Below are 17,894 nucleotides of genomic sequence, written 5' to 3' on the forward strand. Positions count from 1 at the left end.
TGATATGTTCATATATAACAATATTTATGCGTTGATATGTTCATATATAACAATATTTATATGTTGATATGTTCATATATAACAATATTTATGCGTTGATATGTTCATATATAACAATATGTATATGTTGATATGTTCATATATAACAATATTTATGCGTTGATATGTTCATATATAACAATATTTATATGTTGATATGTTCATATATAACAATATACAAAAGTCATAAGATGTGTTAGTAATGTGAAACCAGAAAAAAAATCTCACGCTTGACTTTATTTTTTGCGGTTTGAAACAAGAGTACGAAGGAGTTCTCGTTCATTCCCAAGAAACGCCTGATGCTCGTAAAAGTTTTCAAAAGTATGAAACAAATAATAATATTATTATATTATATTATATTAGTTATCAGGCAGGATTAATTTCTTTTACATAATTTAAAATCCTATTTGAGCGTCGTAAATTACCGGCAAATGATTCCTATTGTTAGTTTTTATTTGAATACATTTTTATAAATGCCAACACAGCAAAAAGTAATTTATTTTATTACTAACGATTACCATATTGTCCAATTGTCTACTGTACACTCTTTAACCCTTATCCTCGAGTGTACTCTTGGCCTTGATAAGTGGCGATACCTATGTAAAAAAATCATCTAAAATCCTATTTGAGTTTGGTAAATTTCTGATCTTTGATTCCCTTTGTGATTTTTTTTGTTGTCAAAATAAACTCAAAATGTTTACACAGAGTAAGGGGGGGCAATTTTCCAAACAATTTAAAACCCTATGTAAGTTATGGAAACTACTAACAATGAGTTCATCTTGCGAATTAAAAAAAAAAAACTTAATTCGAAAAAATGTCAACACTGACGTAAGCAGTAAGTATTTTACATCAATTACAACTATGAAATAGTTCAATTGAAATTCTGTAGAAGTACCAGTAAACCTTGGAAGAAAACGTTATAATTACGGAAACCATTTTGATATTAAAAACATTGAAACTGGCAAAATTTGTCCAAAAATAATCAGTATAGCATTGTTTGTGAACGATAGTGTTTTATGCTTTGTTATTAAGTAAACCCCGTTCGTAGGCCACTAAACGATTATGATTTTTTCTCGCGTTTTCTCTCTCCATATTTATATCACGACATATGATTGTTTAATAAACAATGAAGTCATAAACTTGATCAGTATAGCACATAAAGAATTTACGTGATATTTTATAGAAAACGAAGCATATAACCTTAATGAATCCAGTATGACAAAAATCAGACATCATTTTTTGAATATAAGAAATAATATACTTCATTCTCATATTCTTCATAAATAATCAATATTAAAGATTTTACTAGACGTAATTTTTTCATATTAAACAAAACATATTTTCACTTTTCCTAAGTGTTGTATTAATCTATTATAAAATATTTTAGGTTTCATCTTTTATATCAATAAATTATTGTTTAGTTATTATCGATTAGTTTGTTTTAGATTCAACGAATTATTGTCTTCAATAATTCCACTTAATATATATACGTATTGACTTATGCCTTGAATAAAGTAGATTCTTTAAAATGTGTGGTTTCTATTTGAATTAAAGATGAACTAAAGTCTAATCTAAATGGTATCAAAGCAGACATCTTGATTGAATTTTTACTTGAATTTTCTGATATTATGAATTGAAAGTCAATTTGTGAAAAAATAATGTCCTTAATAAATAGATGTAAAATAGTTTGAACATCTATCGATATAAGAAGTATTTCAAACATATTTCGATATCTAAATGTGTCTTGTAAGATTAAGCTATCACACATTTTCAATGATTTGTCGTTAATAGTCTAAAATGTAACACAAAATTATTTTTAATAAAAATAAATCTTTAAAAATTTCCTTGATTTTTCTTTTGCCTTTAATATACCACTATCTTCCAAAAGTTTTAAATTATTATTTCCCTATAAAAGTATCTGTCTCTAAAGATGAAAATCATTTCCAAACCATGACAAGAAAATAGTTGCAAATGTAAAAACAATATATGTATATCTTATGAATAGAACCTGCTTCGAAATGAAATAAGTCATTAATGGCTGAAATTAATTGAATATCAGAAAAAAAAACTTTTATTAATGATAAATAAATATACTATTGTAGAATTAGCATATCAATTTTAGCATATTCACTTTTCTGTAGATAATATATACTTAAAAAAATCGAAAAATCTCCTCGGTCAAAATAAATAATTATCTTTGATTTGCTGGAAATATTGTTAAAATTTATGAAATTTTCTATAAAATAAAGAAATACAGATTTAGATGTATAATAAAATAAATGAAAAAAAAAATGGTTAGAATGATTGAAAATGATAAATTACTAAAAAAACCCAATATAATAAATGAAATGTATACTTCACGTTATTAATAACTTCAGTGAATTTTCCAATGATTCTAATTGATTCTTATTAAAGTACCGAAGCATTGTTAGTCTTATTTAAAATGCCAAGGTCATCTCAGCTTTGGACATGTCAGCAGCTGCCGATATACATTGATATAGAAACACTCATCAAATCTTCAATATAACAAATAAAATCTTTGTTCTGTCATTTAGAATTGTGACCAAATTCAATTCCATAGCCACGATAGAAAGAATTCCTGTCTCCCTGTGAACGCATTTCAACTAAGCTTTGAACAAGCCCTCTTTTATATTGATTTTTCTGTCTAAAACAATAAATCCTATTTGTGACTGGCATTAAGTGAAAATGGCCGTTTCCTTATCCTTAATATTATTACCTTCTGCTCCAAGTCCATTATTTTCTTTGTTGAATTGCAGGTAAAATCATAGTATGAGTCGAAAGTGGTCAGAGATCATGGCCGCTAATGGGAACTTATAAGCTTCAGGCCATTCAACAAAATCAAACATTGGGTGTAGGAAGGCTAATTTAAGCCAGGATAAGCCCATAATTGCCCGGTTGAAACAGATGGACACTGGTCCCATCAGTTTATTACTGGACTCTCCGACATCTTTACAATTCTGTATACTTGTGTTAATATATGCGAGGGTTTATGTGTGTATCTTTAAAAGTCTATGCAGCTGATATTGTGCGTGTATGTGTGATTGTTAGGGGTCAGGTGTGAGGAATGCGTCAATAAGTTGGGTAATATGAGACAGGCTTTTTCTTCTCCCTTCCGTTCCAATATCTCTTTAATATAATTGACAGCTTGTACAATCCATTATGTGGTAAAGAAAATATCGTAATTATTTCTTTGTCAGAAATCATCTCAAAGAAACAGGATTCATATATGTATGAATAAGAAATTAAAAGCCGCAACTATTTTATCCAATGCCGATGTTAGCATACGATTTTACTTGCGAAATTTGATTTCCAAATAATTATTTAATATTTATTACATAAGTAAATGAATTTGCATCTTTTATATTATTAGATGACGTTTCTCTGTATGGATTGAAAACTCTTATAAGTTGTACTGAAAAGTTTTTCTTAAAACCAAAACACCTGAGTAGATAGAATTATCATTCTATGAAAATATTTACAAAAGTTCATCAAAATCAAATTTTCGAAATTAATGGGAAATGATTCAACTAACGTTGAAATATTGTTTCAACAATGAAAAACTCTGCTTTTATCAAAACACTCTAAAATTTGTTTGAATTAAAAAAAAATAATAGTTATTAATATTATTTGAAGTTTTAAACTACTATTATCATCTTGAGTGCCATTTTCACAACGTTTTGGTCGATAAAACCTCCGACTTTCTTCACGCATATCTTGTCGAACTCGGGAATTATTCTGTCGAACTCAGTAATCTGCATGGAATTTCGAACTGAATACTTTATTTACTTTATGGTGGTAGTATGTTCTCGTTCCTTCAGCCATGGCTAGGTAAAGGTTCTAAGTAAATCGCAGTTGCATTTTTCGGTGACCTTACCGTAGATAGAACCTTCATCCTTCAAGATAATATAACTTTACAGCTGAATTTTTCCAAGTACTCTAACGACTGCATTACGTGTTTCGTTCGAAATTTCATGCAGATTCGCGAGTTTAACAGAAAGATTCCCGAGTTCGACAAAATACACCTGAAGTAGGTCTGAGATTACATCGACCAAAACATTGTGAAAATGATATTCTGGATAAGAAGAGTTATTCAAAGAATTCAATTAATACGTCTTTAATACACTTTTCAAAACACCCTATAAAATATTCATATTTTGTTTTAAGATCCAATTTTATGATCAAAGTTGCGCCAGGTATAATCAGGAAAAGTCAAATAAACACTAAAACGTAAATTCTCTCATACGTAGACATTTTAAAGGAAAACCTATTAATTCGATCTTTAATTCGCATAATGTTCTATTTTTCTGTGTGTATATGAGGATTATTTCTGAAATCTATCAAACAGTTTATTTTTATCTAAGTGCCGCATAGTACACTTGAACAAACTACAATCATTATGATATTAAAAGTATTTTCGAATATGTCATAATCATCCGGATATTAAAAATATTTTAGACATTGTTTTCTTTTTTCTTTTTTTTTTTTTTACATAAAATAAAATTCTTTTAGGTTTTCAAAAAATACAACACTCTTTCATATTTAAATAACGTATTAATTATTAATAAATAACGAGAGAATTAATAAGACAAAATATCGATTACATAAATAATTGAACGTATGTATGAAAATAAAATATAATGGTTTTCTATTAGGTTTTATAAAAAAAAACAACTCCGTTCAGTCTTGTCGGACTATGAAAGGCCACCTGTGCGTGAAGTTATTGTGCCAAGAGTTGCGCAATCACCAACTGCACCGCTCTGAGTCGGCACTGTTTTAATTCGAGTTGAAAGTATATATAAGTTCAAGACGATTGGAAACATTGCCGAGATAAGCGGAGAGCACATACACCGCCTCGCGTTCCCAAATAGTCACCCATCTAGTACTGGCCAGGTTCATCGTTGCTTAACTTCGGTGGTGATGCGAGAACCGGTGTGTCAACATGATTTTTTAGTGTATAGTAGGTTATGGCTAGTGTAACATAGCGCGCCTGCGCGTACACAAATGCCTGCGAAATGACTTCACCGGTAGGGAAAGTGAAGACTGTAAAAGGATCACGTTAGAGAGGGGAAGAACGGTCGAGATCACGTGAGAAGTGTGGTGGACGTTCGAGAAGACGATCACGTGAGGGACGTCACAGCGATAACGAAAGAATGAAGACGTAAATGTTGTGAAATAACAAAAAAACGTTATTCATTTTCTACTTTGCGACTGAGGCTACAACGTGTTAGTTCCCAGACAACGTTACAATAGGATATGAGGTTTTAAAAATGTGAAATAATTGTAACATTTTTTGTTGTCATAAAATTGACAACATTTCATTCTGAAATTACAATGACTTGTGTAGTCAAGTACGATTTTGATTGGATGCTCGTTTGAATTCGCAATTCTGCCCGATAATAATCAGATATATCATGATGGAATTGAAAATCATTTCTTCCAACTTATTTTAACGCTGCGTTAGTCCCATATGGTGTTTTGTCACCCCAATTATTATTAAGTGCTCATAATTCTTAGTAGATAACTTATTTATTTTCCTCCCTCTCAGTACTCTCCTGACTCAGTGAGAGTATAACACGTGGCATGTTGCCGTTGTATCTCAGTTTTCATGAGAGGTAGATGTCGCCTTGTCCTTCTGGGGTGTCCAGCTACCCCATCTTACAACCATGATTTTATGATTTATATATTTGTGTATTTTTCCAGTGGGAATTGAAATTTCTAGAAATAAACACATATTATGTATCATTCTATTACTTTATAATATTTGATATGAAGTTAATAAGTTTTGATGGGATTATTATTGTATTTACAATTTATTACACTTTCAATCTTGTAACTATGAGCTTTTCTTATGTAATATCTTAGTTTCTCCTTAGTTTTATGCTTTATTTTGTTGTATTATTTTATATTAATATTAACAAGATACAAGTGATTCAATCTGTTCAACGGGGACTGTACATATATCATGGACGAGTAAGTTAACTATATTTTACACAATAATAACACCATAAATATTTTTGTATTGAGGTGTATACACACATCCCATGGGACTAACCATGTCTGGAACACCCAGGTGACTAACGCGTTGTTAAAAGGATTACTAGCAGACGTACCAAAATTAAAGATTCCAATCGATATCTACGCATATTTATTAAACAAGCAATCCGTGTGCATATTTGATAACTTTTTAACTGTTTATCAACTTAATATTTCCATATACAACGCAACTTTGAACAATGCCGATTATTATTGTATTTTAATTCAAATGACATTTAGCTAATTTGAATCCAAACTCTCTAAAACGTTTTTCATGAAACAGTCGGTAAAATAATAGAATTGAGATTGTTTATTTAAAATTCAAATGGGATGTCCTCTTATTTTTTGTTTAGTCTTTTTTAAATATCCTTTTATGTTAAGCCTGGATGCATCTTTTCTCCCATAGACAATGTTCGATTGTTTGACTAAAACAATTACGCCTTTCTGTTTCCTCTTTAAATTATTAAACCTTTAAAAAATTCACACGCGGTCTTCAACGGATAAGGTTTAGTCTTTAATGTTAAAACCATTTCTTGGTTATGAAATCGGAAGAAATCTTTGGCTGTAAAGATTAAAGAAGAAACTGAAAAGAATTCTGAACACATTTTTTAATTTCCCTCTGATAATTTTTTTAAAAAATGTAAATTACGAAATATAAAGATTGAATTAAAAAAAATATAACATAATAAAAAAAAAACAAAGAAAAATACAAAACAATTTTTTAAGTTTGAAATTGAATTGGAGAAAATCTTAGGCTATTTGCAAGATAAGATGGCAGTAAAATTAATGGCATATTCAAAAAAATCATATTTTAAAGACGAATTTACCGTCAAACGCATTCTTCTCGTTGATGATCAAAGATGTTTTTCTTTTTTCATTCTATTTCTAAGAATCAAAATGTTTAATGAAAAAGCAATAGAATTTTTAATATCGTAAAATATTTACATTTAAAAAATATTAGAATATTTTAAGAATAATAGTTAGTTGGATTAGTTTGAATGATAAAAAATAAATGAAACATTATGTATTGTTTGTGATTGTTTCCATTGAAAAGTGAAGAATCTTGCTAAAATATAAAATTTTAAAATCACAATTACATTATTCTCTCTTATCCCATAATTATTCCAGGAAAAATCTTTTACGTTCACCCCTAACAAAGCATATCGCTACTTGGACGTAAGAGCTATTATGGCAAGGAAAGATCAACAAAATATTGGTTTACCTTACATTTAAACTTCTGCATATCAGTGCAGCTAATGAAGCAAGTAGCAGGAAGGGGATTCCAAAGTCTAGCTTTTTGAAGGGAGGAACTATTAGAATGGAAAGCTTTCTGGCATTTAGAGACCTGACCAGTGACGGAGTGTAGTTTTGTTGCTACGCATTTTTGTCAGGGATATGTATGTCGAGGGGACACAACTTGTAAGAGTTCATCAGATAGCATTACATTAAATTTAAAACAGGCACAAGGATGCAAAGTTGAGATGATGGGACGCGGGTTGCAGCCTAGTTAACAAAATGGGGCCTATTTGATTTAAGACTCTTTTCGGATCCTATCCAAGAGGGAACACTAGTAGTAAATGCACGAACCCAGATGTGGCAACAATACTCGATATATGAGCGAATGGTGGCCTTGTAGAGGTACCGGATACTCTCAGATATGAATAGTCTTCTAGCACGATCGAGAAAATCCTCCTTCTTTGCAATAGCCTTCACAATGTCCACAATGTATTTGATCCAGTTCATATTACCTGTGAACGTTAAGCCGAGGAGTTTGAGGAATAATTCTCAGGTAGAGTGTTATTTGTCATCGGTGGTTGGGAAGGTCTTTTGTAATTGCTAAAGTTTACGTGTTTTTTTTATAAGAAAACCATTTAAGCATCGATTCATTAAATCAATAGAAAATTTCCGCCAAATAAAATTGAAGAACAATTTGTATCTTCATTGTTTGACAATGTCAAAACTTGAAGATTATTTTCAATAATATTGATTCACCTAATACAATTATTTTAACTGGTAATCTGTTTTTATTTCGAAGTTATTTTTATACCATTGTTTAACCTAAGACTACTTGAGATAATTAATGTTTTCACATCGTTATTTTTTCATATATTTATTTCTTATTATTTTATTTCCTTTTATACATTCATTCTCTTTGATTAACTTACTAAACAAGTATCGTTTTTTCTATTGATTTGTTTATTCATATTACTCATCCAATGTTTTTAAAATGGATCAATGCTAGAGTATTCTCGGTTAATTTTCGAACCGTGTCACAACAGCTTATTAATAAGAATTTATTCAACCTTCGCCTTAGTTCTTCGTGAGCCGATACGAGGAATACACATTTTACTGACGATAAAATAATTTTAAAGAATCCAATTTATAAGTATTTTCCATTAAGACATTCATAAATTCATCAATATCATATTTTACCTTGTAAGTGACGTTTATTATGTTGCAATGCTATCAATTAAGGTGATGGTGGTCTAATGGTTTACGACACAGACTGACCATCGGGGTGTTCCAAGTTCGAATTCAGTTCGTTTCACAAGATCACTTTCACTTAGGATGTTGGCAACCTTCTACTGGTCTCTCCCGGATGTACACAATGTCTTTTTAGAACAACTACAACTTCTGACTCCAAAAACATCAGGGAAATCAATGCCAACTAATTATAGTATTCATTCGATATCATTGTTATTATATTAATATCAAGTAACAAAACCAGTGGAAATTCCGAAGTGGTTGAACATTTTTAAAACACATTATAAGTAAAATTAATAAAAGATAAAATAAAACAACGACGAATTTAAAACAATTTTTTAGCAAATTCTTTTGAACTTTTTAAAGTTTACAAAAATAATTTTTAAAAATTAGATTTTTTCAATGAAAAATCAACACAAAACGTTGTATTTTTTTTAATTAATAATTTTTTATATAAATTACAAAGAACAGATGTCAAATCAATTGCACATTTTTTAATTGTTAAAATAAAAAATTTACAGCCTCCTCTCAAAATGACGGTTTTTAAAATTATATTATAAAATAAAATAGCCAATTTGAAACCGTAAACAAACAGCCATGTTTTATTTTTGAAAATTTTTATAGAGGAAATAGTTTTACTGATGTTTAACTGATAAATAGCGACTATAAAGAGAAGTAATTCGTTTAGCATTAATTATTGTTTCCGATAATGATTGTTTTGTGACACTGGATGTACGTACAAATAAATTAATATTTAAATATGCACATTTTTATTCGATTATACATGTGTATATATGCATATATATACATATATATTTTATATATATATATATATATGTATATATATGTATATATGCATATATATGTATGCATATATATACACATATTATATATATATATATAATATGTGTAGTATTCGTGCTTGTTTCATCATAGTATACTTGGATTTATAATTTATTTCATCAAACAAATAAATATTTTCTTGCAGCAAATATGTAAAAAATAATTGATTCCACATTATATAATATTTCCGTTTCTATAAGAAAGTTATTTGAGCGTTTCAATTATACCTTTTTCATATAAAGCCAATCAATCATAATCAGTATTACGCGGATATTCTTTAAATAGCAGAGTACAACCACGGCTACCGAGAGAACAGGCCAATGAACATGACAGCGTGAGATCATTACCAGATCAACATGTAGGTAAAGGCACGAAGGTGCCTAACGTTTCCGGTGTTCAACTACGTGGCCATAAAAAATATTTTTCATTGCCTTATATTGTAGCTGTTAGGATAATATGTTTTTATTCTCCTAAAGAGAAAAAAAAAACAATTCTCAATTTGGATTACTATTACTATTGAGATAATTTTAATCTAACAAAATATAATGATAGGTGAACTTGTTTGATTACTATCGAAGGAACTTTTATTCCTATCGCAGGAAGTTGAATATTTTATTTTATATATTTTATAACTGCAAAACAAACACTTTTTAAATTAGAATACTTATCAGTCCGTTCTTTTAATAATAAATAAAACTTTTCATTGAGTATTTCAAAATATTGAAAAGTTAGAAGTATTTTTCATGACAGTTTTTGTTTTATTTTTGTTGCTGTTGTTGTTTTTTTTTTAACTAAAACGATTGATGACTTCAATATTTTAGCACCGGGAGTAGTTTATTTCTTTGAAATATATTTAAAACTTAGACGTTTTTGTTTGTTTTATAACATTTTATCTGTAAATAAATTTCATGACTGAAATGGGAAATGAAATAGGAAATTCTCTATTCTCACCAGAGAGATACGAACACAAATTCATCTTAAAAATTCATTAACTAATCAGTTTTAATTAAAGTTTTGATATGAACTAAAAAAAAAAGAGTATATTAAATTTTAGTTAACATATTTTTTTTTTAGTTTTATCTTATAAATAAATGTTGTACGCACCGAGCTGAAATAATAACGTTATTTAGAAAGCCATTTTTAACAGGAGGGGGGCTTTCTAACTATTCTGCACTTTCACCTAACAATTTAATGAAAAAAGAAAGATACCATACAAAATGAATTTAACTTGAAAATCCTATCTAAAATATAACACAGTGTGTAAACTGCAAAAGCACCGTTATTATTATTATTATTATTATTATTATTATTATTATTATTATTATTATTATTATTATAACAACAATAACCATAATAAGAAAAAAGGTACTTCACGGGGAATGTGAACCCTGCATAAATGGGTTTTAATTTAGTGGGTGCTCCCTAAAAAGCGCATACACGAAAGGTTTCATTGGGTTATTTAATCACGAAAACTTTTTGAAGATACTATTTGTGTAAAAAAAGACCAAAAGAATTATTTGAATTTGTATGAAAAAATAAATGTAAGAAAAAATAAAAATATTAGTGTGGAAAATATAATATAATAATAAAAACGAATTAAAACAAAATGAAAATAAAATAAAAACAATAATAAATAAAAACGAAATAAAAGTATGAATCAAACTCAAAGAAAAAAAATACACACTTGATTACACCAAGTGCATGAGATATATGCGAAGAAAGTTAAAGAAAACCTCAGGAAGCAGCCATTAAATTAAAACCCATTTACGCAGGATCAACTTCCCCCGTGAAGTGCTAAAAAAACTAGTTCTGAAGGGCCAGGGAGGATGAAAAGTTCGAGGTGTGAGAGTACTAACCAGACCTCCACTGGAAGTGTGCAGTTCAAATCTGGTACCTCGGGGAGGCATTTTTTCACGAGAAATCAATGGCAAACGGATATTGCGTGCAGTCATCCGCACGAGTGGTCAGGAGGTGGAGTACATTGGAAATCAGGGGAGACTTGTTGTCACTCAGTCTCCAGCGAATACCACAGGTTACTGCCAATGAGTGATCACTGATGATGGCCTGTGAGACAACTCCTAGTGAGTGAAATATTAATAATAATAATAATAATAATAATAATAATAATAATAATAATATTAATAATTTCCTCTCTCAAATTCACCACCCTGATTTAATATCGTAGATGTTTACTATATTTTCTTAGTTTTTAACCAATGTTCACATTAAGGTATGATTGTCTTTAAGTAGTTATGTGAACTTCATTTCCGTAATCATGTATTCTGCACTGATATGAAAATGAAGACTATAGCGGAGTATAGGATTCCTAACCATGTAACTGATGAAAATATGCTACACAATCTGATAAAAAACAGGGATAAAATGAACATAGAAGAACAGAAAACGAAAACTAAATATAATTTCTGTATTAAAAGTAACAGTTATTTTAATATGTCAACATATAATCTTGTGGGGAAAACCCAGCTCCCTATTAAGCGGCACTCTGGATAGGAACAAAAATAAAAATTGTCCTACTCGTGAAAGATTTCTCCTCCACCGGCCGAGGACAGAAAAGGTGAATTGTAGCATCAGAACAGATACTACTACATTGTGATCTTGTCCCGAAGGCCAAGAATTGTTTGTGTTTTATGTTTCTTTAATTCTTTGTTCCTTAAATTCATAATTAGGTTTTATCAATATTAGATTGTATATTGCTTTAAAATTACGTAATTTTACATAGATAATATTTATATTTTATATTGAATCAAGTTCAGTTTCATTATTAATCGAATTAGCTTCTTTTCTTTTTTAACGAGTTAATGCTCTGTTTAAAAATGCTGTCCTATAGTATCGACAGTAACAGTTCGACAAATCCTACCTACATTGCCTGCATGTATTTTTCAATTAACAGGCCTTGTTTATTTCAGTGGCCGTGGTATAACAACTGATAAGCAATTAGGACTAAAATGATTTCAGAGAGATGAGCCTACCTTTCTCAAAATTGATCTGTCGTTCATGGTGTCTTGCATTCTCAGCAGCAACCTTCAAAAGACCTTGAATATTCAACAATAATGTTTCTATTGATGATACACTTGGCGTTTCACCGTTAAGAACTTGTGATGAGAAATGATGGCTTTGAGTTGGGGGCTTATCTGTTATTTCACCATTGTGCATTGTGTCACTCGCGTCGACACTGTCGTCTAAATCTGAAATAAGATGATAAAAAATAAGTCAACATTTAAGAAAAAAAAATGAGTTAATCGTTCGAATACATTCACATTTTACGTAAATAAGTATTAATATTAATCTTTTTGAAAAATAGACCGCCCATGATACACTATGTCAGTATTTGTAATATACATACGTTTAGTATTTGTTATATACATACGTTTATTCTATTAAAATAATAAAGCGACAATATATGCGTCTCTCTCTGCCTCTGTCTCTCTGTCTCTCTCTCATTCTTTCTCTCTTTCTCTCTCTCTCTCTCTCTCTCTCTATATATATATATATATATATATATATATATATATATATATATATAAACATGCTAGCAGGCTGTACTTTTAATAATAAATACAACTTTTCATTGAGTATTTCCAAATATTAAATTTTATATCTGTGTGTGTGTGTGTGTGTGTGTGTGTGTGTGTGTGTGTGTGTGTGTGTGTGTGTGAGCCTATAAAGGAATTCATTTCCGACAAGATATCTAACACTTTTACGTGGTTGGCAACGTTTTATATTTGTTATAATCGTAAGATTTCAGTCCATGCTAAACGCCGGGAAATCGCTAACCGTTTTATTAACAGTATTTACATATGCAAAATAAATACTAACCGAAAGGCGACGTCATGCATAGCAAAAACACTCACATATGCGAACAATATATTATTAGTAAAAAATATTTTATTGCATTTATAAGGAGAAATTGTTATTATGTGTCTGAAAAGCCGAAACGTTTGAGTGACGTCAAATATGTCACGATAAACTCGTCAATTTCATCAGCCGCCTTGAGGTGCTTCCTGCACATACCATCTTTTTCAAATTATTAACTATTTAATATCTTATTATTAATCTGACAATGTAAAAATTTTATATTTATTTAACATATTACAATATCTTCATTTTATTCTCTGTATATGTTTTTTTAAAAATTATTTTAACTATTTTGATTCGGCATTAAACAACCCGAGAAGGGTTGATATGCCGTAACAATCATTTTGACACTTGAATATATGAGTACAGTAACTGTTTTTAAATGCTAGTAATGATGGGACGAATCCAATATTTTTCCGATACAATTACCGATTCTTTTTTAAATTTCCGATTCCGATACAATTACCGATTCTTTTTTAAATTTCCGATTCCGATACAGTTACCGATTCCGATTTCTATTCTTTAAAAATATCTTGATATTTAGTTGTAAAGTTGTCTATTTCATTGCTTTCTGTTCTGACTATCATAAAACCCCATGTATTATAGGCATGCATTTTCTCAAATGTAAAACACACGTTTTAGAGTGATGTACAGATTTGAATTCTGCTGCCATTATAAAGTCAATAAACATTTATCATTTCATCTTTATTACCATCAATAAAAAATAAGGTTTTAAACCAGATAACAGTAAAAAATAAACAATTAAAAGAATCGTTTTATCATTGGAAAATTAACATTAATTTTTCCGATTCCGATACTCTGAAAAGGTTCGACTTTTTCGATTCCCGATTTCGATTAATCATCCCAAAACTAAAATTATCTAATTTTACAGAATTTGTAAAAAGAAAAGTTTTAACTCAAACCATCAACAATTTCCACAAGAAGAATTTCTCTCCTAGAATTGCTCCCCTGTGTGACAAGTGGAGCTGTTTCCAGGCTGAATAAAACATGGTTGTTTTTTTTAAGTCCAGTGTAAATATTATTTTGTTGATCCTCTTAAAAAACTACTCCAGTTCCGCCATTACTGATCATCTTTGAGTTGTCTCAACAACTAGGTAACACTTTATGACCCTTATTCTTGAGTGGCCTCCTCGTCTTGTAAATAGTAACTTTCAATGAAAGAAAATAAATAAGCGCACATTTTCCCCGATATATATTCTTTATCTAAAAGTATATTCTAGAACAGATACAATGGAAATATATATTTCTACACAATTTTAGTTTTATAAGTTTTATTTTTCACAACCATCTTCCTTCTTTAATGGATTCTCACTGAGTGAACGAAAATTTAAAATGTATAACGCTAACGTTTTGCATTATTCAATGGACGTAATTCACTCAGAAAATGAAGGAATAATTTATCTGGATGAGCATTCCGAATGTGAGCTTAAATTTGAGCAATGGCAAAAATCTGTGCCATTCATTTCAACCGAAGGCTCAAGAGAATAAATTCAGATGGATACGTAAGGAGATCAGGAAAGAAAGCAGAAAGACGAACCGAGGAATGACTTATAAGAGAGGGGAGGAAAAGAGATTAGCGATCTGCTTCTTAACTAAACGTGAATGGGGAGTGAAATCAAGAGGTGGTGCTAAGATGCTATTAACGCAAGTGAAAACGAGAAAACATACGGAATGAAGACGGCCATTTTAGAATAGCACACACTTTTGGTGACAGGTATTTCAGCTGAAGATTAAGCGACATTTTGAGCTTATCAGCTAAATTCAGTAGCTCGACTCACTGAGAAATAACCTGCCATATTGATTGTCGCTTTTCTTATTAACAACCAGTGTAATGATCCAAACGGGTAACACTGCAGCAAACACTTCAAATAAATTTTACCATGAAGTGAATAATGAGAACCTATGAAATGAAATGTAAGAAATGTTTAGAAAATAGTTTTATAAATTTTTTTTACGATGATGAATTAGCAATAAAATATTTGTAAGTGGCGCAAACTGTAATTTTTAACAATAAAACGTTTAGTTTTTATTGAATATCGTGCGATAATTACATAATGCCTCCCGTGAAAAGAATTAAAAATGCAAATTTAATTGCTTTGGAAACGACAGGACACGTACAGATATTGAGTTTTTCGGATTCAATGAAAACATTATTATATTATTAAATATTTTCCCTCCTTCTCACCCCTCCATCTCTCTTTCTCTCACTCCCTCTCTCTCTCTCTCTCTCTCTCTCTCTATATATATATATATATATATATATATATATATATATATCGTGGCTTGGGGTAGTTGCCTGTCTAGCCGCACTGATGAGCTGTGAAACAGCGAAACTGTACTGTATGTGGATGACTATAATGCTCCTCACCTTGAGTTGAGCATATTGAGAAGTGAAACACGAATTACCATTAGCATATAAGCGACGCTCTTTGTGTAAACAAATCGAGCGGAGGTATTTCAGACGATGTCAAAACATCGTTAAACTCACTACTCGTTCAAGCAGCCGCCAATAGCGTAATGGTTAGGAGCCTTGACTACCGTACAAACGGTCGGGTTTCAATCGTGGCTTGAGGTAGTTGCCTGTCTAGCCGCACTGATGAGCTGTGAAACAGCCAAACAGTACTGTATGTGGATGACTATATATATATATATATATATATATATATATATATATATATATGCGCGCGCGCTCGTGGGCTGTACAGGAAATCTTGAAAATATGTGTCCGATCTTTTAGAAATCCAATATGACAAGATAGAACTTTCCCACGTGTGCTATGAGTTCATGGTTTTTGTGCGGGTAGATGCCTCTGAGCATTACAATAAGTAAGTTTGCGTTAAATTCATGCTTTTGAAAACTTGACACATTTCCATTTGTTTTTTTATCGTTTTTTTTTCTCCAAATTTTTCTTTTTCATTCAATATAATAAACATTCTAGCAGATTTAAGAACGTCAATTGACTCCTGGTGAGTTGCTTAGTGATTCACTGCTATTTAACGAAACACGTGAAAACGTACTATAAAAATATTCGGACGTTTGTATAATAAATAAAATAAATAAATGAATAAATAAATAAAACTTCGTGTAATTAAACTGCGACTTTTGATTTTGGAATGATAACTACTGACACATATATATATATATATATATATATATATATATATATATATATATATATATATATAACACGGAAATTACATAATTGTCGATGCAATAATTTATTTCAACCTTAAGGTATTTTCAAGCATCTAAATTAGACAATTCATTTTTGATACTGAAAGAAAGAAAGAAAAAATCGGGCCTCGACCGTCAAAAAACCAGAGAGGGTGGATTGCTACTACCACCCCTCAGGTTTTTTGACGGTCGAGGCCCGATTTTTTCTTTCTTTCTTTCAGTATCAAAAATGAATTGTCTAATTTAGATGCTTGAAAATACCTTAAGGTTGAAATAAATTATTGCATCGACAATTATGTAATTTCCGTGTTATATATATATATATATATATATATATATATATATATATATATATATATATATAAACATACATATATATATATACATATATATACATATATATACATATATATATACATATATATATATATATACAGTTTCAAAGTATATATCTAAATCAATATTTTGCTCAATCAAGATCAATATCATAAAATAATTCATGAAAAATGATTATAGAAGGTACTTAAAAAAATTGGGCACTACAGTAAACGTCATATCAAACACAGTAGTGTTTGAATATATGGTTAAGTGTTAGTTTTACCCGTATAGAACTGCTGTAAAGCTTCACAGCGTACTCATTATGCGACCAGATTTCAAAAAATGTTTATAGTTCATAGGTCACATTTACAATATAATAAAATTACTGGTGCACCAAAGTTCTCAGAATCTGTAAGAAACGGAGAGACGTTTTTTTTTTTCTTTCCGGTGGAAATATATCCAAAAATTGAAAATAATTGAATTTCCACAAGGATCGTGGATAGTGATCAATCATAAGAGAGCAAGTTATATTTTTATTTTTTATGTAAATACAGTCATATTTTGCTACGATGTGCAGACAGTTTCAATCATATTCAATCTTTAATTTTTGCCCATCGCCATTCACGGCGAATTTTCTCTCCTCAGAATTTGAAAAGGCCTAGAATCTTTTTAGTTTTTGTACCTTAATTTTTCTTGTCTGATTATATCTAATATGATTGAAACGGTCTGCAGATCGTAGCAAGATATGACTGTATTTACATAAAAATAAAAAATAATATATATATATATATTTCTCTTATATTTTGCTCTATTTGCAATGTTTTCATTCGTTGCGCGCCCGCGTTGTCGTCCTGTCGCTACGATTACGTCGATTCAGTTACTATTTCGTTAATAACTCACCGCTGTCCCGATATGTCGTTCAGGTGTACTATTACTAATAATTCACCGTCGCTATGCTCAATCGCTAACCGGCTTGGTGTCAGATGGAGTTCTACGACTTTGAACCCTTTTCTCATGGCCCCCTTCCCTCTACCTGAACCCACTGGAATACTTTGTTTTGTCATACGTTGAGTACAGCACCAACA

The 17,894-nt window shown here is 30.2% G+C and overlaps 1 protein-coding gene across 4 annotated transcripts in view; it reads right to left on the reverse strand.

Moving 5' to 3' along the window:
* The window catches only part of LOC145252775 (uncharacterized), a 297,793-nt gene that overhangs the window by 36,453 nt on the left and 243,446 nt on the right, over window positions 1–17,894 (reverse strand). For all 4 annotated transcript variants that reach the window (XM_080112722.1, XM_080112706.1, XM_080112712.1 and 1 more), the window contains one exon: window positions 12,411–12,626. In XM_080112722.1, the coding sequence (XP_079968848.1) occupies window positions 12,411–12,626 (216 nt within the window). The remainder of the gene's footprint in view (window positions 1–12,410; window positions 12,627–17,894) is intronic.

This window comes from Euprymna scolopes, chromosome 3 (assembly GCF_053919585.1).
Source record: "Euprymna scolopes isolate OS-2025 chromosome 3, ASM5391958v1, whole genome shotgun sequence".
Taxonomy (NCBI): Eukaryota; Metazoa; Mollusca; class Cephalopoda; order Sepiida; family Sepiolidae; genus Euprymna; species Euprymna scolopes.